The sequence below is a fragment of the Lonchura striata genome, chromosome 3 (genome assembly GCF_050655825.1).
Source record: "Lonchura striata isolate lonStrDom1 chromosome 3, ASM5065582v1, whole genome shotgun sequence".
In the NCBI taxonomy this organism is placed as follows: domain Eukaryota; kingdom Metazoa; phylum Chordata; class Aves; order Passeriformes; family Estrildidae; genus Lonchura; species Lonchura striata.
The window spans coordinates 59763292-59788384 of NC_140705.1; the positions used below are offsets into that span (position 1 = coordinate 59763292).

General features: G+C 42.4%; 1 protein-coding gene across 9 annotated transcripts in view; it reads left to right on the top strand.

Annotated features, from left to right (window-relative positions):
• Positions 1-231: 231 nt before the first annotated feature.
• Positions 232-25093, top strand: part of ARID1B (AT-rich interaction domain 1B) — a 325659-nt gene continuing 300797 nt past the window's right edge. For 6 of the 9 annotated variants that reach the window (XM_085575256.1, XM_021532087.4, XM_085575257.1 and 3 more), the window contains exon 1: positions 232-2466. In XM_085575256.1, coding sequence (XP_085431382.1) covers positions 715-2466 — 1752 coding nt within the window. In that variant the 5' untranslated portion in view covers positions 232-714. The remainder of the gene's footprint in view (positions 2467-25093) is intronic. The other 3 variants (XM_021532088.4, XM_021532089.4, XM_085575254.1) reach the window with 2 other exon arrangements.

The following is a 25093-nucleotide window of genomic DNA, read 5'->3' on the forward strand; positions in this document are numbered from 1 at the left end:
CCTCGACCCCTCGCTCGGAGCAGCTCCCGCGGGTTCGGTGCTCCGCGCAGGCCGCGACCCCCGGCGCGCACACGGGCGGGACCCCGCTGGGAGCGGGGGGACCCGCGAGGGCCGCGCCCCCCATCCCGCCGCGCTGCCGGGAGAGCAGGGAGGGGAGCGGGCGCCCGATCGAGTCCAGCGTGGAGTCCAGTCCGCGTTTTGCGGGTGCGCGGGAGCGATCGGGGCGGAGGGGGCGATGGCTGCCGGCGCTGGCTCGCTCGCTCGCTCATGCCATGCTGGGCCAGCGCGGCTCCGGCAGACGTGTGTTTACCCATATCCGGGTTAGGGAGGAAAGGAGGAGAAAAAAAAAAAGTTTCATTTAAACCTGAACAAAAAACTTTCAACGTGAAATCACACAGCGGGAACGGGCACGGACCGTAAGGCGTTCTTACCATTTCTAACCTCAACCACGGACTCGGGGAGGGAAATCGCTGTAACTCGGTGCGTGCGGAGCGGTCCGCAGGGGATACTCTGGGCTCAGTCAAGTCCCTGCCCCGGCCGCTTCCCCTTCTGCCCCTCTCCTCTCCTTCCCCCCACCCCTCTGCTCACCCCCCATTTTTCAGGGTGGGAGTAGATTTTTTTGTTTGTTTGTTTAGTTTTTCAGTTTTGGGGTTTTTTAAATTTTTCTGTAGTTACTATTATCTGCACCAATTTCTCCGGACTCGCAATGTTGCGATGATCATGGCCGCGCAAGTCGCAGCGGCTCCGGCGAGTGCGAACAACAGCAAGGGCAAAGCCCCGAGCCTGCCGAGCGGCCTGGGCCCAGAGCGAGGCCCGGGGGGGGCCGGGGCTCCCGGGCCGGGCCCCGCACTGGGGGTCGGCGAGGGGAGTCCGGCCGGCAGCAACAGCGTGAATAATTTAGATCACCATCTTCACCACCACCACCGCAGCGAGCCGCCGAACATGGCCAATAACGCGGCTCCCGCCGCTGCCGCCGGTAACAACAACAACGCCAGCGGCGGCGGTGGCGGCTCCTCCTCGGAGCCGGCTCTGAAGGAAGGTGGAAGCTCCTCGGAGTTATCTTCTTCGTCTTCTTCCTCCTCCTCCTCCTCCTCCTCCAACCCGGGCTCGGCTATGGAGACGGGGCTGCTCCCCAACCACAAGCTGAAGAGCGTCGGAGGCGATCACCCCGCCGCGCCGCCCCACCACCACCATGCCCACCACCCGCATCACCATGCCCACCACCACCATGCCCACCACCCGCACCACCACCACCATGCACTACAGCAGCAGCTAAATCAATTCCCGCCGCCGCCGCCGCAGCAGCCGCCGCCTCAGCACCATCCCGTGCAGAATAACAACAGCAGCCTCGGCGGCGGCGGCGGCGGCAGCGGCAGCAACAACAACGGCGGTGGCGGTGGCGGCGCTGCTCAGCCCAGTGCAGACATGGAGCAGCAGCAACATGGAGGAAAAGACAGTGTTTTGGGCGCTCAGGCCGAGCCCACCCAGCAGCCGCAGCAAATGCTGAATAAAGGCGCCGACGAGGAGGAGATGCCCGGCAAGATGGGCGAGCCCATCGGCGGCCGCTACGACCACCCCGGCTTGGGACCCCTGGGCGGACAGCAGCAGCCCCAGCAGCCGCCCCCGAGCGCTGGGAGCGGCGGCGGCGGCCTCGGCGGCGGCGGCGGGAGCGGGGGAGGCGGCGGCGGCCCCTCCGCGGTGGGTGTCTCGGAGTTCAATAGCTATTATGGCAACCCTGCCCCTGCCCCTGCCAGCAGCGCTACGGCGAGCCGCGCCGGGCCTTGCTTTGATCAACATGGCGGACAACAAAGCCCTGGGATGGGGATAATGCACCCCACGGCGGCCCCCAACAGCATGGACCCCCTGCAGAACTCCCACGAAGGGTACCCCAACAGCCAGTACAACCACTACCCGGGCTACGGCCGCGGCCCCGGCGGCGGCGGCGCGGGCGGCGGCGGCGGCGCGGGAGCCGTGGCGGCGGCGGCGGCGGCCGCTGGGGCAGGCGGCGGCGGCTACGGGGGCTCCGCGGCGGGATACGGGGTGCTGAGCTCCCCGAGGCAGCCCGGCGGCGGCATGATGATGGGCCCCGGCGGCGGAGCCGGCCTCGGCAAGGCTGGTGCCGGCGCGGCGGCGGCGGCCGGCGGCTTTGCGCGGTTCTCCGGGCAGAACCAGCACCCGTCCGGGGCCACCCCTACCCTGAACCAGCTGCTCACGTCCCCCAGCCCCATGATGCGGAGCTACGGCAGCAGCTACCCCGACTACAGCAGCCCCAGCGCCCCGCCGCAACCCCAGCCCCAGGCAGCGGCGGCCGCCCCGGGAAGCCAGCAGGCAGCGGCGGGCATGGGCATGGGCAAGGACATGGGCGCCCAGTACGGAGCGGCGAACCCGGCCTGGGCAGCGGCTCAACAAAGGAACCACCCGGCGATGAGCCCCGGGAACACCGGGCAGGCCATCAGCAGGACCCAGGTAACTCCCCGCGCTCGGTTAATGACGGTTCGTGTCTGTGTCGCTCGTGTCGGGGTCTTAGTTTCTTTATAATTCACTTTCTTTCTCTCCCCCACCCCCTTTTTTTTGTATTTTATTTTTTTTTTCTCTTTACCCCCCCTTCCCCCCCCCCCCCCCCCGTTCTCTTCTGGGCCACTTTTGCCCCTCGCTGCCTCCGTAGCGAGGGTGAGCTGTGCACAATGCACGGCCCCGTTGGGGCTGGAGGCACCGGAGTGTGGCTTTCGCTGCCGAAATTAGGTTGTTCTCAGACCCAATTAATATTTTCTCCCACCACTTTGAAACAGTGTCGGAGAGACGCAGGGCCCGGAGGACAAACAGCTCGGGACGGACGGGGGCGGGGGATTGGATTTTGTAACCGGAGTGCCGGACCGGGGGGCTCCCGGGGGATAACGTCCATTATCTTTCACGGGCCCTTTTTTTCCTTCTCTCTTTAACCCGTTGCTTTTTTTTTTTTTTTTTTTTTTTTTTTTTTTTTCGATCTCCGAGCAGAACGAGTTGCGCCGTTGCGCGCTCTCAGCAAATTAGTTTGTCACTGATTGGAGTTACCGCAGTGAGATCCACGTAACGCGGCCGCGCTCCTTTCCCTGTGGGAAGAGCGCGCGCGCGCGTGTGTGCGCGCGTGTGCGCCCGGTCCGCGCGGGTCGTCCCGGCCCGGTGACCTGCAGGGGACTCGCCCGCCGGCAGGAGCGTGCCCGGTGCGCGGACGCGTAATTGCCTTTCACTTCTCCGCAAACACACGCGGAAATTTAAAAAAAAAAAAAAAAAAGAAAAGAAAAAAGGAGAAAGGGGAAAAAAAAAAAAAAAGAGGGAAAAGTCCTTGGCGTAAGCGATGGGGCGCGGGCACCGGGGCAGGCCGCCGCCCCCGCTCCCTCCCGCACTCCTCTGCCCCAGCCCCGGTAACTCCGGCGATCGATGGATGGATGGATCCGATCGATAGGCAGGCGCGATGATCGCGGGGCGGCGGGCGCGGCGTAGCGCCTTTCCGGGGCGGCGCGGCGCGGCGCGGCAGGAATGCCGGCTGCCGGGCGCGACCCTTGGAGGAGCGTCCGGGTCTCCTCCGCCCGCCAGGTTGGGAATTTGAATTGTGGAGGTAAACTGGCTGCAACCGTCTCCCGACAGCTGCCTCCGAGTTGACATCTAATCTGCCATCTGATTGGCTCCGCGCGCGCCATTGGGCACCTCGCGCCGCTGATGTAAATAGAGGCGCTGGAGCGGCGCAGGCACAGGAGCCCCCGCCGCCAGCGCCGCCGGCTCCGGGGGGCACCGGGGCACCGCCGGCTCCGGGGGGCACCGCCGGCTCCGGGGGGCACCGGGGCACCGCCGGCTCCGGGGGGCACCGCCGGCTCCGGGGGGCTCCGGGGCACCGCCGGCTCCGGGGCACCGCCGGCTCCGGGGGGCACCGCCGGCTCCGGGGCACCGCCGGCTCCGGGGCACCGCCGGCTCCGGGGGGCACCGCCGGCTCCGGGGGGCACCGGGGCACCGCCGGCTCCGGGGCACCGCCGGCTCCGGGGGGCACCGCCGGCTCCGGGGGGCACCGCCGCCAGCGCAGCGCGGGCACCTTCCCCCGCCCCCGGCCTGCCCGCGCCGCCTGCTTCTCCTGGGCACCGATTGATTTATCTACTTACCTATCTTTGCTTACTTATTTTAGATTTTTAATTCCGCGCTAATTAGAGGCGGTAGGGAAAGTGCCTCGTAATAACAGTGCTTTTGGACGAGAGTTCGGGTTTTCGGCTCGCGCTCGTGCCTTCTTAGGAAAAAAAAAAAAAACAACCCAACCCTGACAAACCTAAATATATTGTAATGTTGCGGATTACGGATGTTGTGCAAGGGATTGGATTTTTATTAAAAAAAAGAAACCAAATACTAATTTTGTTGCGTTTCTGTTAGCTCGATGCCTAACGTGTGCATGCCTCTTAAAAAGATCGTGTTTGCATGTGAGCTGCTGTAGGTGGGAAAATGCCGTGTATTGTACAAAGAAGGGAAGAAGGAACCGCTCTGCCAGAGGTTGTGTTTGTTTCAGCTCTGCAACAAATCCAGATATTCGGGAGAAAACGTGCTTTTGGGTTTGGACTGTGGTTAGAATACTTCAAGAAGCATCGGGAGTTGTTGATCTCATTATTTTTCTACACAAGTGTGAGATTAGGCTTGAATTCTCAGTAGGAAAGTGAATTGTGTTAAATGGAGTACTGCATTAGAATTTTATGGGTTTCTTCTCCCTTCAACAAGATCTTTCTATTAAGAACTGTTAAATCTTTTAACAGCTTTTAACAGCAAGGTCTGACAAGAACAAATGCAGGTGTATGCTTTTGGGGTCCTCCAATGGCTGGATCTTTCCATAAAGTAATTAATAGAATCTGGAGAAATCACTGCTTAATATTGTAAATGGTGTATTAATACTGGAAAAAAAAATAGCCCTTAGATGGGCTGTGTGTGTGTTTGTCTACTTCCAATAGACCATTCCTGTCATGTTTTTAATTTTTATTCCATTTTCCTTTCTTTTTCTTCCAAGGAAATAAGATTTTTGTGTGTGTGTTAATTTTTACCGTTTTTAAAATTTGTGATGGCAAAAGGGTCACTGGAAGCCATAATGTAATGTGACCTTGTATGCATAACGTTTCATAATTACTCTAAAATATTTGCATTGTCTCCTTTTAAACAGGTAGTTCAGAATTTGTAGCTTTAAAAGATAGGAAAACCATTGTCACACATGTACGTGCTAGTTCAGGGTGCTCTTTCTTCGTGGCAGAGATTGTTTAAAGTATTTTATTTTTATTGGAGGAGTGAGAGCAAATTCATTTATGTCCTCAGTATGACCCTTAGAAATACTTCCTTATATTTATGGGTTTACGTCCTCTCTTACAGATTTCTTTTTTCTTTTTTTTTGCACCGTATGGATTGTCATGCAGCTCAGAAAAATAGTCTGTCAAGAGCACAATTTCTTTGATTATTTTTAAAATTATTTTTTCCTCAAAATAATTGTCATAAAGGCAAGACATCATTGTTTTTTGTATTATGATTTTTCCATTTAACCAGTAAGAGATTGAGATAAATTTTTTTGGGGGGGTTTTAAATTAATATTTTTTGATGTATAAAATGGGTTCTGTCAAGAAGTAGTTACCATTAGCTTGCAGAACACAATTGGTCTTGTACACTGTTATTTATTTTTAATTCCCACATGTCAATCTTCCTGTAAGTAGAGAAATTGATTGCTCTTTGAAAGAGAAAATGTATATTTAGTCCAGCATCTGAACAGAAGACTTCTCTTCAATTTTATTAATAATCATCTGTGTGTGTACTCTTGATATGTGTATACACACATTAGAATATGCTCACTTGTCATGTGTCTTTGTAAAGCAGATGTTGATTGGCCCCTAAGCCTATAAGGAACTATTGTCCTGTGAACAGAGAAAAAGGACTGACAGTAGGTTACAACATCTGAGATGCTTGTTCAGGAAATTTTTGCCTCGGCATGGGTAATTTTTGTAATATGAAGAACTGTGGCATCCTACTCCGAACTAAGTTTTGTATTTGTCCAGCCGATTAAATTATTTAAGAAAATTTTGTTTCCATTTGATTAAATCACCTTACCCAACTGAGAGATATGATGGAAGCATGCATCAGAGGCTTCCTGCTTCTGAAGAAAAGCACATTTTCGAAGCAGATGGATGTTGCTCACACAGATACATTGATTTCGTCGTGGGGGACTTGTATGATGCTAGTACAGTACCTTGTCATTCAGATCTTTTGATTATTGATTAATCCTTGACAGTGTACAGATATTTGGAGTCCTAAGGCTCCTTTTATTCTTCACTTCTGATTTGCACTGCAGTAGTTTAACACATTAGCTGGCCTGTCAGTGTGCACTTTATACACATCTTTCTCCTTTGTGCACGTGTGTATGATTTACATACACCTACACAGAAGGAGAGAACCTGGGTCTTTTCAGGATTACCTGTATAAGATACAGAGGAAATGTTAGAAGAAAATCTTTTGAGCTGCTGTGAGTTTGTGTATGTATTGTTTGTTTTGTTGCAGAGAAACTCTGAATATGCCTGATTCTGCAGCTCTTTTTATGCCAAATAGATTGCCCGTATTGACAGTTCTGGCTAAGCCAAGGCTACAGAATCATGTCCTGTGCCTGAAGGCCATTAAACAGCTGTTAGTGTGGTGAATAGATTCTTGATGTCTCAATGGGAGAATAAAATATATTTTTCCCTGTGCAGTTTCAAATAAACATTTTAGTATTCACATAGCTTCTATTTAGAAGTAGCAAATAGCAATATTCACAGTTAGTAGCATCTATATATATATTACGACCATATATTTGACACTTTGTGGTTTGGTGTTCAGTTATTGGTTTCTGTAGTAGCGCTTATGCCTACACATGGAACAGCAGAACCCTGTGTACGAGATACAATGAAGAAAGAGAGATGCAAACCTGCCTACTCTATTACTGCTTCCATAATGTAAGGATTCTTCTACTAAGCAGTTGATTACCATCTTTTTGGCATTCTGATCTGAATCTCGGGAGACAAAAACTAAGGAATGTAATCCATTGCTAAATTTTCTAGTTACATATGTAAAATAATGTTTTTGAAATTACTAAGCATGGTCTGCTAGGTGATGTTTATTCATTCTGAAATAGTATCTTAGTTAAAACTAGATTAAATTTGTGCAGTGAAAACAAGTTTGATTAGCTACTGATAGATCTTAGTTTTATTCCTCAGGTATTTTGTTATAGTTATTTTGACATTCTAATTGTTAATGTAAGAATGGCAGTAGTTTATTTACTCTTTGGTCCCTAGGATTGTACCTGTGCCCTACACCAGTTACTTCTTTTAGTACTTCTTCAAAATGTGCCATTTAGCAGGAAGCTTTGAAGATTCTCTGTGGATATGTAAAGCAGTGTTGCCACATTCACTGTGCATGCATGCTCAAGGCTGCAGAATTTCAGTAGCATGTGTTTGTGGTAGGCTAACTTGCTAGAATATATTTTAGAATTGTGATTATTAAGGTACTTGGGAAAAAAACTTTTTTCTTTCAATTTTGGGGCTATTTACATAGTGTTAAATATATGTTTTGGTACGATTGAATGAGGACTTTAATTAAACTTAAATTAAAAGTATACCTTAGTGGTTTTCAAATTTGTTTTGAAAACTAGTAAGAGAAAAGTGCTGCTTAGCAGTGTTGTTTTTGTATCGCTTGGTGCTTATAGACGCAAATAAATGTAATGCCAAAAATCTTGTGGAGCCAATCATATTAGAGTAAAATTTATTTTAAGGAAGTCTTACCTCTTAATAAATTTAAAAATATTTTTAGTAGACCTGAAGGGTTTCTGTATATTTACTGTATGTTTTTCCATTCAGATCATAGTATTACCCTTTTACATTTTCTGTTCCCCAATGGTACCTGTTCATGCTCAGTTTCACACACAAATGCTGATGTGCTGGCAGAGTGCTGCAGTGTTTGTGTTGCAGGTAGGCCAGACAATTTCCATTGTTATACTTCCAGTTCTGAGAGTGTGGCATCCAGTGATCCACCAGGAGCACATCAGCTCCAAAAAAGTCAAACACATCCTTGGTGGTGTTCCACTGCTGTCAAGGAATCCTCAAGGATGAATGTATCTTAAAAAACCTGTGTGAATCTGTGAACAGTGGGGACAGTGGCTAATTTGTACAGAATTGATTTTAGCTACCTTTATCTTCTCAGTAACAATATTCCAAGTACATTTGATCTTTACACTATTTTTCTAGAGTGCCTTGGACTGGAGTAAAAAATTATTCTTTCTGTAGTACAGGGTGGGGAAACTGAGGCACATTACATCCACTTTTCTTCAGACAGGCACACACAAGGACAGGTGTTTTGGAAATAATCAGGGTCTTGGTGCCATAAGCTCTAGTTTTTTAATAAATCTAATCTTATTGTGTAAACATTCTGTTGTGGGAGAACGTAAGCTTTACTGGAATCTATTCAGCGAGTAAGAAGACAAATAACTGAGCGAAACAAGAGATTTTCTGCTCTATCAGTACAGTCACGTTAAACTAAAGGCACCGTAATTCAGAATTTCAGTATTCCTTGCACTATTTTATCATTACATACCCAATATCATCTATATAAAGATACTAAATTTCTCATAGAAATTAAACTCTGAGGAAACTTGAGTTGAACAAGTGCCCAGAAGCTTAACAAGTATCACAGAACTTGTCTTTTGATGAGTATTTTGCATAGAGCACCAGTGTGTGCTGGGGTGGGGTCAGCATGAGGGTGCAGGCACAGACTCCCTTACCACCAAGTCCAGTTGTTTTATCTGGCAGATACATTCTCTTCAGTTTTGAAGTGAACAGATTTGATGCAGAAATCATAGTTGTTGTGTCTTATTTAAAGATTGCTTTTCACATGGGAATTGTTCTTACTGCAAATATGAAGTACCTTTTATCAAACTTGGTGTTTACAATCTAGGATGCTTATGTTATCTGAAGGTGCCTGCAGTTGTTTTGGAAATTGGGAAACCTGAGATTATTGTCCTAAAGCTTTCATTTAAATAGTTTATCTATGTTTATTAAAACTAATGTGAAATCTGTGTAAAAGTTTTTGGCAGACATGATTTGAAAGGGTGTTGATACATTGTGCATTTATATTCCATGTACAGTGGAAATGTTAGTTTCCTTGTAAATTAACAAGTTTATGAAGTGGCTGAATTTCTGAATGTGTAGTAGCCAGTTTATGGATGTAAAACAGAGTTTGATGGTTCTGCAGCATGTATAAGGAATTGCTTTCAGTGCAGACCTATCAGTGTGTGATCTACATTCATATTACTTTTTGTATTTGAGTCATTGTGTGTTAGTAATTACGTCAGGACTAACCATGTGTAGAAGTATGTCATCTATTTATTAGTTTTTCTCTAATTTTAAGATCTATTAATTTGTAAAATTTGTTTTGCAACTAAACATGCACAATTGCCAAATGATGTCCTGCCTTTAATAATTCACTGCTGTGCTCTATCTTTGCCCTATGTTGTAGGCTTCTCAGATTTGAAAAGATACTGAATTCAGGTTTGTGATGTAGTAATTGTTTATTAAGACATCCATCTGAGTGATAGGCCCTCTGACACTCCCATCTGTAAAGCTGTGCCACTGATCTCCCCTGCCACTCACATCAGTCTCTTTCTGACCATTGGAGAGTGGAGAAATAATATTCTTCTAATATTTTTTTACCTTTTTTTTTAATTAAGAAAGTAGATATATGTGGAATTTTAGTTTGTTCCTAAAAAAAGATTGAATATGAGAATGGGAAAAAACCTTGATGTATAAATTCCCTTTTTTTTTTTTTTTTTTTTTGTTTTTTTTTTTTTGTTTTTTTTTTGTTTTTTTTTTTAAGGGATAGTGTTAGTTGTGTTACTATTAGAGTATTGCAAGCTTCCTCTTCAATTTTTTATACTCATGGGGTTTTGGGGGGGTGGTTTGGGGTTTTATGTCTCTTTTGGTTTTTTGTTTTGTTTTATTTGGTATTTGTTTTAGGTATCTTTTTACTCAAAAAAATAAATCTTATGTAGCAAGGCTTTCTCTCGGATGTGATTCTGCCAAGTTACTGCATCAATTTACTTGCCCTTTAAAGACCACATGGCCAGGTTCACTGTGAAGTTCTGTTATTGCAGCTACATAGTTGGATTCAGGGAATTAATTGCATCCTTGACTAATAGCTGTTGTGGCAAACCCCTTTGCATTTAATTTACCATTGGAGTGGTAGCATATCTTCACCGCCAAAATAACAGCCTTTATAAGAAGCCTCTCTTGAAGGGTTTGCAGGTATGGCTATTGAGGTATTTTGCTGAGTTTTTCAGAAGGTTGATAGTTCCACAACAGGTTTTAGTCACTTTTTAAAAGGGCAAAGAGGTCTGTGTTGTGTGGCAAAGAGAGGGCTGTCCTGGCTGTAGCACCATTCCCTGGTACAGCTGTCTTTCACAGGAGGACCTCAAGTTGGAGCATGGTTTTTATTTCTTTATTTGAGTAAAGAAAGAAAATCGGTTCAGAAAATCCCAAAAGGAGGGATCCTGTTTTAAAACATAATTGTAGTCGTGTGTGCTGTTCCCAGTGTGGACATGGCTTAATTCACAGATTGAAGTGGAATAGTGCTTTCTTTACACAAGCACTGAATTCAGCCATGGTAAGTAAATTATGTGACTTCAGGAAAATGATATTAGTAGAGAATTGGTGCAGGAATTCTTAAGATCTCTCAGCTGTCTGCATGAGCTAAGGGTTGCTGGTTTCACTGACTGATACCTCAGTTTCCCCATGTTAAAATAAATAATATTTTTTGCCTTATTTAATCGTTTGAGTTTGATGTGCAGTTTTAATTACCGAGTAAGGTGGAATAAATAGGCAGCCTAAATATTTGTTACATGGGAAGGTATCCACTCTGCACTGTGCCTTCCTCTGTTTGGATGGGATGAGAGACTTGGTGTTCCCAGCATTGATGATGTTATTTGGTTAGCTTGTCAGACTTACTTGTTTGTAAGCAAGATACTGGAACATCAACTCTGAAAATTTCTTTTGAAAGCACAAGGACAGGATTTGTAGTTCCTAAATTTTATTCTTTTAAAGTTAAAAATAAAGATAAGGAGGTTTGTTTTGACAGCATCAAAGGAATATGCTGGTTTGTTTGCAGCCTTTGATTTGGATGGAATGTATGGAGTTCTGTATTTTATTTTTTTTTTTTGTGTAGCAATTTATGTTGTGAATATCTTGGATTTTCTGTTTATATGAAACGTTGGTATTGATGTCTTATTTTCAGGCATGATTTATGGAAAATAAATGTGCTTTTGTGATTTTTTTTTTTTTTAAATTCGGTGTTTCTAATTTGGTTGAAATTCCCAAGCAAAGAAAAGTAATAAGCATGTTCTTCAGAGCTGTTGCTGTTTTAAGTTTATGGTTGGTCATAGATGCTATTTAAAGAAACATTTTTGGAAAAACAGAGGTAGTTACATTTGAGGCTGTTTTAGCTGCGTACCAGCAGTAGCAAAATAATTTTACTTGGCAGTTTTACTTGTATTTGAAAGTTCTCCCTTCCTGTAGGCAGAAAGGTCGACTCCTGTGAGGGAGGTGCGTTCGTGGTGCCCGTGGGACGCGCCGGGATGTGCGGATGCCGTTGGCTGTTTTGCCGAAGCGGCGCCCGGTTGAGGCATTTCCCTGGCGGGACGCGGGGCCGGGAAGGGCGGGGGGCGGCGGGGCGCCGGGCCGGTGGCAGCGTCCGTGCAAGTTGCACACGAAGCGAACCACTTCTCTTGTGTGGCGTCACATGATCAAAATATTTTCCCCTTCGCCGCTGCCAGAAGCTATCTATTGCTTTTCGGCGAGCTCGCCGCTCGGGCAGCGGGCCAGGCGCTGCTCCCGGCCGCGGGATGCCGCGGCGCTCGCCGGTGGGAGCGGGAGCGCGGGCAGCGCGCGTGTGCGGCCGGGCCCTGGCGGCCGCGGGGACGCGGCGCGCTCTGCCCGCGCTCCGAGCGGCTCGAGCCTTAACTGACACTTACTTTACATCTTTGCTTGCAAAGAGATACTGCATTTGTTTGTCTTGTGTGTTACATTTTAGTTTACAATATATGTGTTTTTTCTTTTAAATCCCGAAGCTAACACACATCCCTTGTGATAGCCCCCCCCCTCCCCCCCCCCCTTTCCAACCTGGCACAGAGCCGGTTTTCCTACTAACAAACTGTAGGAGCTACTAATTCAGCAACATTTCTGAGATTTTTAACTTTCTGCAGAATGCTCTTTTTGTTGTTGAACATGTGGTATGCAAATACAAATGGAAATAGTGCTATGGCGTATTTTGTTGTGGGTTTTTTTAAGTATTAAAAACACATTTTGCTTTTCTAATAAACCCCATAACCAGACCTTCTAATGTTTTGATATAAATAGCAATTACACTAACTGAGATTCAACCACAACTGAAAAAAACCCATTTAAAATAATTCAGAAGAAAAGTTCCCAATTTAATTGAGCTTTTCCTTTAAAGAGAAGGGACTGATTGGACTAGCAGCATATGAAACAAAGTGTCATTTTAGAGCAGTGTTCTTGCAGTGATCAAGGTGTTGGAGTGGAGGCCAATATTTAAAGATTTTTCCAAGAATTAGCTAGGAATCTAAAGGCTACTTCAGTTTAAGCTGTCGAGAGCTTTATGTGTGATTGCTGATGGCAATCAGAACATTTTCTGGATTAACTGAGAATGAACCTTGAAAAAGACCCTTGAAAAGTTTTAGATTTAGGTACGTGGACTGGTTGTTTCATATATTGGGACATTTAGGGATTTGGTTTTTCACAAGAAACGTGCTAAATGCAGCTGTTTGAACAAGCAGCGGAGGGGGATTCTCTGTCCCAGGAAGACTTTGCATAGCCACACATTCCTCCTTTTAGTTCTTCAGCTCATTTCAATAATAATAGCAACAGTAACAATGCACTTTCTCATTAAGAGGAAGGTTGAGGAGGGCCTGAGTGAGCTGATACTTTGCTGGAATGTGGTTGACAGAATAGTGGATGCAGTCTTCTACTTTTTCTGCAGATCCTAATGTTGTTATGTGTCAGCTCTGTTGTGTGATGTGGTTGCTTAACACTCTTCTTCTGTATTTTCCCCTTCAGTGAGTGAAAGATTTATTTGTGGGTTATTTAAATCTCTTTCATTTTTTTCTTCCCAAAGTCATAGTACTTGTTGTATCCAAATGTCATCATCTTTTTCTGCTCCTTTGTTTTGTGATACTTCTTTTTCTTTCTTAAAATGTCTTTCTTACTTTCCAAGTCACTGGAGTGATGGAAACATCATCCTTACTGTCTTCTGCAATTTTAACAGTTGTGCAAGAGTGATTGGTGTAACTGTATAGTCACTGAGAAAATAGCTTTTGAGTGATCCAGGTACCCATCCTGATTTGTATTTGTTCCTCTGTCCTCCAAGTTGACAAAAGTTGTTGGGCAGAGAGTGGCAGCAGGGAAAGTCTTCACTATCCAGCTTCCTGTGCAGGCTCTCCTAGTGACCACAGGTCAAGTTGCATTTAGGAAAAAGGGGGAAAAAAGCCACTAAAAAAACAACCAAGCAAGTCCCCCAAATCTTGGCAAAACTTAGCAGTACAGTAGTAAAAATTGTACAAGTAGTTATCTGTGGGTGATGGTGCTGGTATTTTTGTTTCAAGTTGTTCTATTGCTGATCTTCTAAGCAATAGCAGACTTAAAGGAGGGAAACAAACAAAGGGGGCAAAATCAAGCTGAAATGTAAATGTTGGTGTGCATAGTTTTTTTACCTGGCATGGCAGGTTTGATTAAAAAATATATATATTTGCTAAAAAGATATTTGAAAAGATGTCTGTATGAAAATTCAAATGTGGTGCTGCTGTACATGTGGAAAGTGTAGAAAAGACTGGAACTGAGGAGAGGGAACACTTGGCATATGACTGTCTGTAGTAAGTAGTGATGTGGTGTACTAGATATGTTCTGTGCAATTTTATAGAACTTGATACTTCATTTTATAGATTTCTTTTCCTTTTAATTCTTCTCAGAAGATAGGGGGTATAGAGAGCTGCCAGCGATGGTTGTTTGGTTGTTTGTTGTTCCACAGTACCATATTTTATTTGAGGAAATCTATCTTATGAAGATGGTGAATGAAGCCTGTTTAAAAAGTGAGTTAAGATCCCATTGTTCTAAATACCTTAGTAATTCAAGAGAGAACTGAGGCCAGTTTCCTCCTGTTTGATAGTTTCCAAATTCTGTTGCTTTGCCTCTAAAAACACCTAGATGTTTATTTGCAACAGTCTGAAACCTGAAAAAACCCTCTGCAATGTCTGATTTACCCTCTTTGTTTCTTTTCTCTACTCCTACTTTTTAACATTCAGTTTAAATTCTTCATTTGCTTGTGGCTGATATCTTCCTTGATGAGATGGAGGGAAAGTAGGTGCTTTTTCTTAAAGGCTGCAGCGAGTCATGGCATCATAATGGAAGGTTCAAATATTTATGATTTCTGATGACTTTTTTACTTTCTTGAAATTCTTGATCTCACATATGGTTGTCTGTCTTACTTGAGCAAATTGTCTCAGCTAGTGTGCCAGAAGTAGAAAGAAATGCAGTTTACCTCTCCAGTAGTGGGTTTATATATATATATCCATATCCAAAGAGACAATGAACGTGACGGGGTTTTTGTTTCCCTTTTTTTTTTCTCCAAATGTTTGATACTGAGCATTCAGTAACATGTTTTTTTTGTTGTTTTTACATTAATACTTGGGAATAAGCAGCAAATATTTTTTAAAATTTAGTTCAGTGCATGTACATCGATCAGAATGTCCATGTGGGTATTCCTCAGAAAGACAGCTTTTTGTCCTTCTTGGCTTTTGAGGATCACAGGCTGAAACAAAGAGCAAGTTAGCAAGAGAAAGTTTGTAACACATAAATGCGCAGGAAAATATGTGTTGAACCAAATGGACATCTGCTTTTTGTGTAGATATGAAGCCAGAATTTCTCTTGGGGGAACTGAAGAAAACTTGAAAATCTAATTTGTTTATTTCTGCATTTTTCAGTAGCCTTTTGTTACACTCCTTGAGTACACTTTCATCCAGTTTTGTGTTGCTAAAAGGTCCTGGACCACTATGTGAGTCTGATGGTTGTCTGAAGCTGATCTAAGACTTCAGTTCTGCTGTTAAGACCAGTCCCCACCTTTTTATCAGCTCCCTGCTGCTTCCTTTGTGTCATAAGGTGAGTCGCATCAGCTCGGAAGATTTGTCTGAAAACTAATCCTGCCAAACAAGACCTGTGAATGTTTAGCTTTCAGCCGGATCATTGAGCAGATCTGACTTGCAGCATAATCTTTGCAGCACAGAGGTGGAGCAAAGGAGACAGCTCCTTTGGTGGTGGTACAGGTGGTGGTTCTGTCAGCCTAAACTTCTTCTACTTTGCCTCTTGAGTGTAAAATTAGTCTGTAAATAATGACAGGCAATTTCTTAACATTTCTCTGGAGCAGGAAGCCATTGTTATCCCTCTCTTAAAAGGAGAGAAGCTGAGGCAGAGAGTGATTTTTTTTTTCCCCCAAGGGTGATAATTACACAGAATGCATTGATTGCAGTGGCCAAATAAGCTGTGAGTATCTTTGAAAAACAAGATATGAAGGGTGGAACTCATCTAACCATATGTGCTGTAGGCATTTGTACCTGATCTTTTTGTGTATCTTCAGTGCAAAAAAATAGTCAGATCTTCGTGTGAATCATCTCATCCTAAAGTAGATGTGTAATTCTTGTCTAATGAATCATGGGCCTAAAGTTTCATGCTTTTCCCCTTGCTCTAAAGAAAGTCTAAGCTGATAAACTCAGGTGTTGATGTCAAAGGCCAGGTGAAATTAATTCCTTCCACTATTTACAGTGTTTTCATACAGGCAAATGACTCCAGACTTGTGTTTGAGTTCTGGACTAACTTAGCTTCCTCTTCTTGTCTTGCTAACCTGTTGGAACTAATGGTTTGCATACCCATTTCTGCTTAAGCTCAATACATTTCTGTTTTGTTGTTGTTTGTATAATGCCTATTCAGAGATTTTTTTTGCTGCTGCTTTTCTATTGGTATGCCAAATGTTTGCATGTAAGAAATGTCAGTATAATTTATTTTTACCCAACATATTTGCAGACATACTGGCATACTGGCAAATTTGAAAATACCAGGATGAATTTCCAGATCAGTTGACCTTCATGCTTAGGTATGCAGTTTCCTCTGTACACAGATGCAAGCTTTTGATTTGGAAATCGGGCAGCAGTTTTGTTGTGTAGATGCTGCTTCACAGTCCACTGAAAATCTTTACCTATTGCTGGCACTTCAACTTGCAGAGAAGTGGGCACCTCTGGGAAGGAGCTTCCCTGCTGTGGTAATCCTCCTCACCCAGCACTGGTGCTCCCTGTGCCTCTGCGTTCCCCACCCTGGTTGCTCCGGGGGTTTCTCTATGGGGCCTCGTGCAGAGTAGCAAACCCAGTGAGCACTTTGGGGGGCTGAGGGGCTGTGCTGGGCATGGGGAGTCAGGAAGGGGCTGCCCTGTCAGGAGATCTCTGCCACCGAGAGGGACAGTGGTTATGAAAGCAAACAAGATTTGTTCTGAATGCTACGGATGTATTCCAAGGTGGCAAAACTTGGTGTTATGCTGAGGGATGAAATTGTTTAGGACAAAAGGAAACGCAGGGATGCCTATCCTGCATAGAGCTCTTCTTGGCAGTATCGTGTTTTCAAAATGGTTAAAGAGGAAAAACCACAGTTTGCTAAAGAGATTTACCTGTGTATCCTGAAAAATGGGTACCATAATCCTTGGCCTTTCTTAGTGAAGTATTTAAAATGCCCAAACTGAAGTATTTTTGTGATTAATAATTTCACTGGTATCTTTGTAGCAGCATGCCAGTGCTTTGCACTTTTTGGAGGCTGGCACAACCATATTTTTGTTTACATCCTTTTTAAGGGATCTTTCTCACAAAGGGCATCAGTTTATTTGTTTTAGGATTAGGTTTCAGAGTTAGGTATTCTAAGAAAAGTTGCTTGTTTTCAAAAAATTCTGAAGAGTATTTTGTAGTGTTGAAGATTGTATCTCTTTTTTAGTTCTCTCTTATAATTTGAGGTTGAACTAGAGGCATGATTTTCAGATGTACTGTTTTTCCTCCAGTGTGTACAGGGGGAGGAGGAGGAAGCATGGCTTCCTCAAGGTTGACTGAAATATTTTAACTTCTATAGCAAATGAGGTGAGAATGAAATTGTCAGAAGGATAGAGACTAAATTATTGAAGCACTTGACTGTTTAAAGTGGCTGGGGATGTACTATAACAGGTGCGAGTCTAACAGTCAAATGTGTAAACAGCACTTTATTCCTTCCTTGTACCTGATTTCTCACCACTTGCTTTGTATGAGAGCCTAAATCAGAGTGGGAAATATCGCCAAAGTGTTAGTTTACAATGCCACCACCAGAAGAACATTCTATTACCATACAGAATAGCAGTGAGAAAAACATTTTCAAGGAATACTAATTGAAGTAATTCATCACTTTAAAATGAAGAAGGTGCATCAAACAAAAATAAAAGCTAAGTATTTTATGGGACTCTATTTGAAATTGATAACCATTTGTTTTGCTAGAAAATATATGTGGACTGGGCATCTAGTTCTTGTCTACACAGTACAACTATGTGCTATAGTTATATGCTATAATTATACCAATATAACTCCCTATGGAGACACTCTTATACCAGAATAAGAGTTTTTATGGTTTATCTTACTCTGCTTCCAAACCATGTAAGCTTAATAGGGAAAGGGTACTCTTATGCTGGAGAAAGTTTCCACACTGAGATAGTTATATTGGTATAATTATGCATGTTTTTACTTCAGTGTAGACAAGTCCCTTGTGCCTTTTCAGCTTTGAACTTTAGTTAAGAATTTCTTGGTTGTGATAAGTGTCTAAGCATTTTTATAGTATATTTTTATAATGGGACTTGGGTATTTAAGCCAATTACTTAGGCCAATTAACAGCTTCCTGGGTTGTGGATAACAATGGGATATAAAGAGGGATCAGAATTCATGTTCCTAGCTGCTTGGATATATCTGCATTTTCGCCCTCCCTGTGATTTTACCAGTACTCAGTGTACAGCGCAACAGGTGGAATAGTGTGTGGCTGTCTAATGAGTTCTGTGTTGGACACTTTTTGTCTGCTGTTTCTCATTATTCCTTGAGTTTTGTTGTGCTGTGGCTCTAATTGCATGTATTTCCATGGATCACAGAAAGAAGCTTCCTTGATGAAGTTGAAAAAACTGCTTCCAAAAATGTTAATTGTTTGGAGAATTGCTGAAATTTATTGATCTTTATACAAGACAGGATCGTAATTGACTTGCTAGGCACAAATTGTGCAAGGAGCATCTCAAATTGGATTCAGAGGAAGGAGAAGGTACAGGAACCCTGTTGGTGAGCAGTGTAGTCAGGAGAAGGGTGATGATGTGTAGAAAGTATACTTGGTAGGGGTGATGTCTCTTGCCTGCTTCAAAGGTGGGTACCTAGAGAGAGGTATTCACATGCATGGTACTTTGAAGTTGGCCATCTTCTTTGGTTCTCTTCTCCCCATGTCACCTTTGCTGTTTAGCACACAACTCATCCTTACATTCACATCTCTCCTAAAACAGGAATATGTAAACATTTTTTACAGTATTTTCCCAATTTCTGCAAATATCAACATAAAAACATAGAAACAGTTTTTCTTAAGTATCTTTTTTTTTTTTACTCCTTATGAAAAGACTGGTTTGAAAAACATACCTCTTTTTATTCCATTAATTTTCTTTAATCAATGTATCTGATATGTTTGTAGTGTTGTAATGTTCATGTGGTCTAGTTTTGCTAGAAATTGAGGATTATGACTTGAAATGAAAAATTGCAGAAATTGGAGAAACCTTATAATAAAATAGAGGTGATGTAATAACCTCCAAATCATAGAAGAGCAGGGCTTGAAGTGACACTAAGAGGTTATTTAATCTATCTGTCAGCTCTTTGACAGTATAAGGCAGACCTAACATTCATGGCAGTTGTTCATCTGTCCTGTAGTAGTAACAGACCGAGCAAAAAACAATTATTTATACTTACTCTTTCCCGTTATCTTCCCAAAGCTTTGTGCAAGCTGAACTTTACATAGAATTGGTGTGAGAGGATATATGGATTACTTCAGGATTATTTTAAGTTTCTCAGTTACTTCTGTTGTTTGGAAACTGTGTTTTCTGTCAAAATAGTCTAATGATGTTTGTGTATTTTTGAGTGCAATATCCCATTTTAATTTTATTTGGCTGTCAGATGTTCAGGTGTATTTCTTCCTGAAATGATTATTTTTCTGTGTTGGCTTTGTAACCAGCCAAACAATATAAAGAAGAGGAGATATCGCCTCTTCTTTGGCATTGAGCAGTTTGGTTTAAAAATGTGTAGCATTTCATTTTCATACTTGACAGTATTTCTGGTGTGTAATGAGTTTCAGTTTTCCTTTTTTTATTCAATTTCTTTTTGCATGAAAGAGCTGAGCAGAAAAAAGTAAAACAACTGTGGGTAGGAGTGTAGAAGTGAGAAGGGGAAGAATGTGTTCAAGAAATGAGAGTACTCAGCAGAAGAGCTGGGTTTAGATGAAATGTCAGGTTAGATATGAAGTGAACAGTGTGGCCTTAAGTAAAGATTTATATTCTTTGAAGAATAAAGGGAACATATGTTTCAGAATTTTATGTGTGGTATCTGCAGCTCTTTAATCTAAATTGAAGGTTGAAAAATGCATGTCAGGTGAATAGCATCTTTCTAAAGGGAGCAATACCTGAAACTGAAATTGCAGATAACTTGTTGCTAAAATGAGTCTTTGGGTTTGTTTGCTTTATTTTCCCTTTTGGTTATGTCAACTGAGAAACATCTGTCTTTGCTGCTAAATGACCTTTTCTGACTAGGCCAAGTGATTTTGACTGAGTGGACTGTCTTGAGCCCTCAACAGCTGCAGGAAGGTGCTGATGTAAGTTGCCGCCTTGGAGAAGGTTTAGCTGTAAATATACTCAAATAGCTGTTGCCCCCAGAAATAGCTTATTCAGACTTAGAGAAAAGATTCCCTGTAGCTGTACTGCTTCAGTGTTTATGAAGGTAGCGATTCCCTTCTCTTTCCTGCCAATCTAATCTGATTGTTAATTTTACTTCCGTTCTAGATTGAGTAATTTTAGGAAGATGGGAATACTCTGTTTTAGGTTGTGCCCAAAGGGGGCTCATTAATCCTGAAGATCCTCTCTGGCAAATAAAGAAGTTGCTTTGAAGTGCGTTTAGATAGCTGTGTTGGTGTTTTTGCATGATGGCTGATGTGGGCTCTCTTAAGGACTGGGAAATAAGAGGTGGGCATAGAAGTGGAAAAAAGCCAAGAGTTTTCAGGCAGAGAGAATTTGAAAATATAATGGTTTCTGCTGTGGGAGAGGGAAGGCGGTTCTATGAATATGGTATTATCAGGTTTCCTGTTAAATAATTCTCTTTTTTGGATAGAAATACTGAAGAAGTGGATCATCTTTCCTGCTTTCATATTTCTCAGACCAGATATGTGTCACATGCTGATTTTTAATTTAATTTTAGGTGGTGTGATATTAAAAGAAAATTATGAGCATATATTGAAAACACATCTTCTTTGTATAGAAACTAAAAGTTCTCGATAGTAGTTGCACAAAAACTATGCATTTAATTCTGAACATACTACATGATTTGTTGCAGAGATGTTCATACTCATGGTTAATCCTACTTCTTTATTTCTGCGCTTACCTAGATGTATGTTATATATGTGTTTGAGCTGAGATACTCTGGGATATTTCATAGTCTGCCAGGATTTGTGGAAGAATTTATCCCCTTTGTTGTGATTGCAAGAACAGTAATGAAGACTTAGTGACTTCTGCCAGTTTTGAGAAATAGGTGAAGGCTCTAGGATAAACCAGAATTTGACCTGGTTGAAACCCAGGTCTGACTTTTTTGACCCTGAATGAGCTACATTGAATTTTGTATTAACTTTAGATACATTTTCTAGATGTCATTTCCATAGTGTTCTTCGAAAGTCATTCCCAAATTTCTGCAAAATTTTAAGTTTGTTTAAAACATGTAGGAATTAGAGCTGACAGTGTTTTAAAATCAACATAGCTTTTAAATTATAATAACAGAAAGTTATTTTGCTTTGGAAATGTTTGTATAAATACATATATGTTGATCCATTTTTTAAATTGTAGAAATTAAAATTCAAGGATTAACAGATCCCTTAATACTTGGAGTTTTTGACTTGCTATGTTTGTTTCAGTACAGCTGCTACATGTCAAGTGCACCAGTAGTTCTAGAATTCCTTGAAGGGTGTTAACACCACTACCTTCAAAGTGAAATTTACAACTCATATAGTTTTTGTCCTTTTAATTCTAAAATCTAGATGAAATGTAATCCCAGGAGTGTCATTTTGCTGTTGCAATGTAGTCTTTTTCAGATGATACATGATTTAGTTGGAAACAAATTAGCAGTTATGAATGCCTAAAGAAAGCAATTTAATAAACAAGATTTTTGTAAGACCTAATCAGAATTGTAAAATGATACTTGGGAATCAGTTACATTATACAATAGAGCGGGTGTGAATTGTAGGCATGTGTGTGGATTCATGGTTTCTAGTCACATTGTTTTCTCAAGTGATACAAGGGCTTCAACCTTCAGTTTACTGTTTCTTCTAATTTGTAACTTACTATTAAATGTTTTCAAGCAATAATGGAAATTCCCACTCATAACTGTAATTTGCTCTGGTGATTGATTTTAATTTTTACCTTATCTACTTACAACCTCCCTCCCCCCATTTTCTAGTGCTTTAAATCACCTGTTGCTGGTGACTTTTTGTTTGTTTTGCTCCTGCCCAGGAAGTTAGTTCCATGCTGCTGACAGTGTCTGTGTTGATGAGAAAGGTCATTATAAATAAAAAATAATCACAGGCAGGTACTTACCGAGATTCTATTACTCCAGCTCCACAATATGGGTGTATAGCTCCAGATTAATTATCTGTTTGTAGCGGACTTTTGGGCTGAGCTGACACTGCTGATGTCTCTCTAACTGGGACACTTTATTTTTGCGATGTTCAACCAATGTGATACAGAGATCATAATGGAATGATGGTTAAAAAAAGATGAACTGGTTTGTTTCCAGGTAACTTAATATTTTGCACTATTTGCAACCAAGTTTTTTCAGCCTCTACAGGAAGCAGTTTTAATACAGAAAATATGTTACAAGATAAGTTTCTTGGCAGTTGAAGAAGTGACAGGACTTCTGTTGTAGAGCTAAGTTTGCTTTCCAATTACCCTGATGCTAAATATATGCTTTTAGGAATTCTGCATATATTGGCTCTAGCTAGGGGGTTTCCCCTGTTTTCTTATTTTAATTAAGACCATTTCTTTAGCTATTAAAAAAGAAAAAAGTTGGGCTTGAAAAGAGGAGATGTTTGATTAATCAGTAAGCTACCTGCTATGAAGCTAGAAACCAATAAATACAGAAAATCGGTGCTTTGCACTGCTTTTTAGTGTCCCAGTCTGCTATCCCATGTTGTAAGTAGGGTGACTGATTCTCTCCTTTTTCTGAACTCTTACTGGTGTGGCAGAAGGATATAGTTTAAAACTCTGGCAACTATTTCTCAGTGTGGACAGAACTTTCTGAACCTCCCTTAGTTGAAATTTCACGTTATGGCTATGGAAAACAAAAACATCTAATTGCTTTTGTTTGCTTGGTGGAGTTTTCCATTCTTTTACTTTTTTGTGCTTCTATATTTCAGTAATCTATCAATTTTGTCAATGATACTTGTTTTGGTGTCTTCCTGTTGACGTCTCGCCTCCTCCCCAGTTTTATTCATCATGAACTGAGACACCTGCAAAAAGGGAAGAAAATTGCATAAAGCCACTCAAGTGGCAAAGCACTTTGCAGAGAACATTGGAAGATAATATTTGACAGTAGTTAGGGATGAGAGTAAGAAGTGGGAGGTAGGAAGAGAAAAGGGGCTGTGTTGTCTGGAGTATCTGCTAGGTTCTAGTGTTACCTGGACTCTGATGTACTGTGGAATTGCTCTGGTGAGGTCAATTACAAATACCAGAAGTAAGTATAATTCAGTTTTTGAAGAGTTGTCATTTGCTTTTTTTTTGGTAATAGTGTAATCTCAGAACATGGCCTAGAAATTTTACATTTACTTCCTTCATGAACACTTGATAAAATCTAGTGTACAAGGCTGAATTTGAGCAGTTCAGCTTATTTTTGACCTTATATTAGAAATAGGTGATTTTTTTCAGAGGCATTAATACTGTTCCAAGTGATCTAGCAGCAGAAATTTAAGGTCATCTTTTTTCTTTCTTTTCACTCCTTTTTAAGATGCTTCTAGTGACCTTTTTTCTTTGGAATGTAGGTTTCTGAAAGTTTAGAGTACCTTGCTGCAGCCTGTGGATGTAATTTCTCCATTTCAACATCTTCTAGAGGTTTGGGGGATTTTCCTCCTTTAGCCTACCCTTCCAAATTCCTAGCCCTGTTTCTTGTTGCCCATTTACTGACATCAGTGTCCCCAAAGTCCTCCTGTGTCTTTTCTTGTTAAAAGTGCATATAACACTTGTTGTTGTGAGAGTGAAAACCCAGTCACAGGAAGGTGAAGTGTTGTGCTCATGTTTGCATATCAGGTCAGCTGCTGAGCCAGGAATAGAAGTCCTGTCTCATGACTCAGTGCCCTAACCGCTGGCCTGTGCCGCCTCTCCAGAGCACCGGTCTTTTCCAAGAATATAGTAGCAGTGGATATAGGAGTAACTACAGCAAATACAGGAGCTTTGCTTCCTACTCTGGCAGGGCTCCAGGGCTTATACACAGCTTATAAGACAAGGGGAGAAAAAAAAGCTTTCTAAAGGAGCTCCTAGATAAGTTCTATAAAGTTACGGTTTGCTTTGCTTTGTTTAAAAAGAGCAGGGAAAAAAAAAAGCAGCTTTCCTCACGGTTTAGGATTTGGAAGAAAGTTCCATGTGTTTGAAAGTCAAACTTTGCTCTACAAATAACCTTAAGAGCGGCCTGTGATTAAATCTTTTGTATATTCAACAACAACAAACTCATTTTATGCAACCGCAACTATGATAAAATTGAATTAAATGAACCTGCCTCTAAGAAAAGATACTGAATAGCTGAGTAGTGCATTATTCAATGAATGGAAAACAGGGAGGCTGGCTGAAACTGCTGGGAAATGGTTTTAACATTCTATCGGGCTAAAGAGCAATTCTGTGAAATCACTGTATTTGTTTCCCCCCTACCTCCCCGCCCTCATTTTTTAAATAGCAGTGCTCTTCATACTGTCAGAATTCAGTGTTGTGACACCCCTACTCAAAAGTTATGACAGCAGTGTAATGACAGCTACTGCCTCTTGAGAATCAATCAGGCAATTAATTTTGTAAATGAAATGCTGATTATACAAAGCTTCACATGAGAGGCCCAGTGATTAAAATCAATTTAACAAATTGTTTCAGGTGGGACTTGATTAATAATTTGCCATAAATGCTGAGGATATATGACCAGCATACCTTTGTGTGTGTGCGTGTGTGTTACTATAGAACTATATATATCTCTGGGAGTGGAAAAAATCTGCAGCTAACTGTATATACTTTTGGCTTGTGACCTAGATGTGATTGGTTATACCTTTTTGTGGGTACTCTGTCATCTCCAGTGTCCACAATGTCACTTTCTCAGATAGTGTTCTCTCCAGCAATTAAATACATCTAACTTTTAATTTTATATCTGTGAGTAAAGCCAAGTAATTGAAGAAGTGTATTCAGATCCACATGAATATTAAGTTTAGGAAGTTTTTTCTTTAAAATTTAAAGTGGATGTGGGATTTTTTTTCCATTTACATCCCTCACTCTCATCACTTATATTTAGGACATTGTGCATTTTCCCCCTCTTACTGCAATACTTCTCTGCAGGCAGCCTTCCCGCAGAGCTCCCCTCGTTCCACTCAGGGCAGTGCTCTATTCCTTGGCTGACAGACACTATTTTTAGTACATCCTTTTCTGTCCATCTAACGCCGTGTTTGTGTAAGAG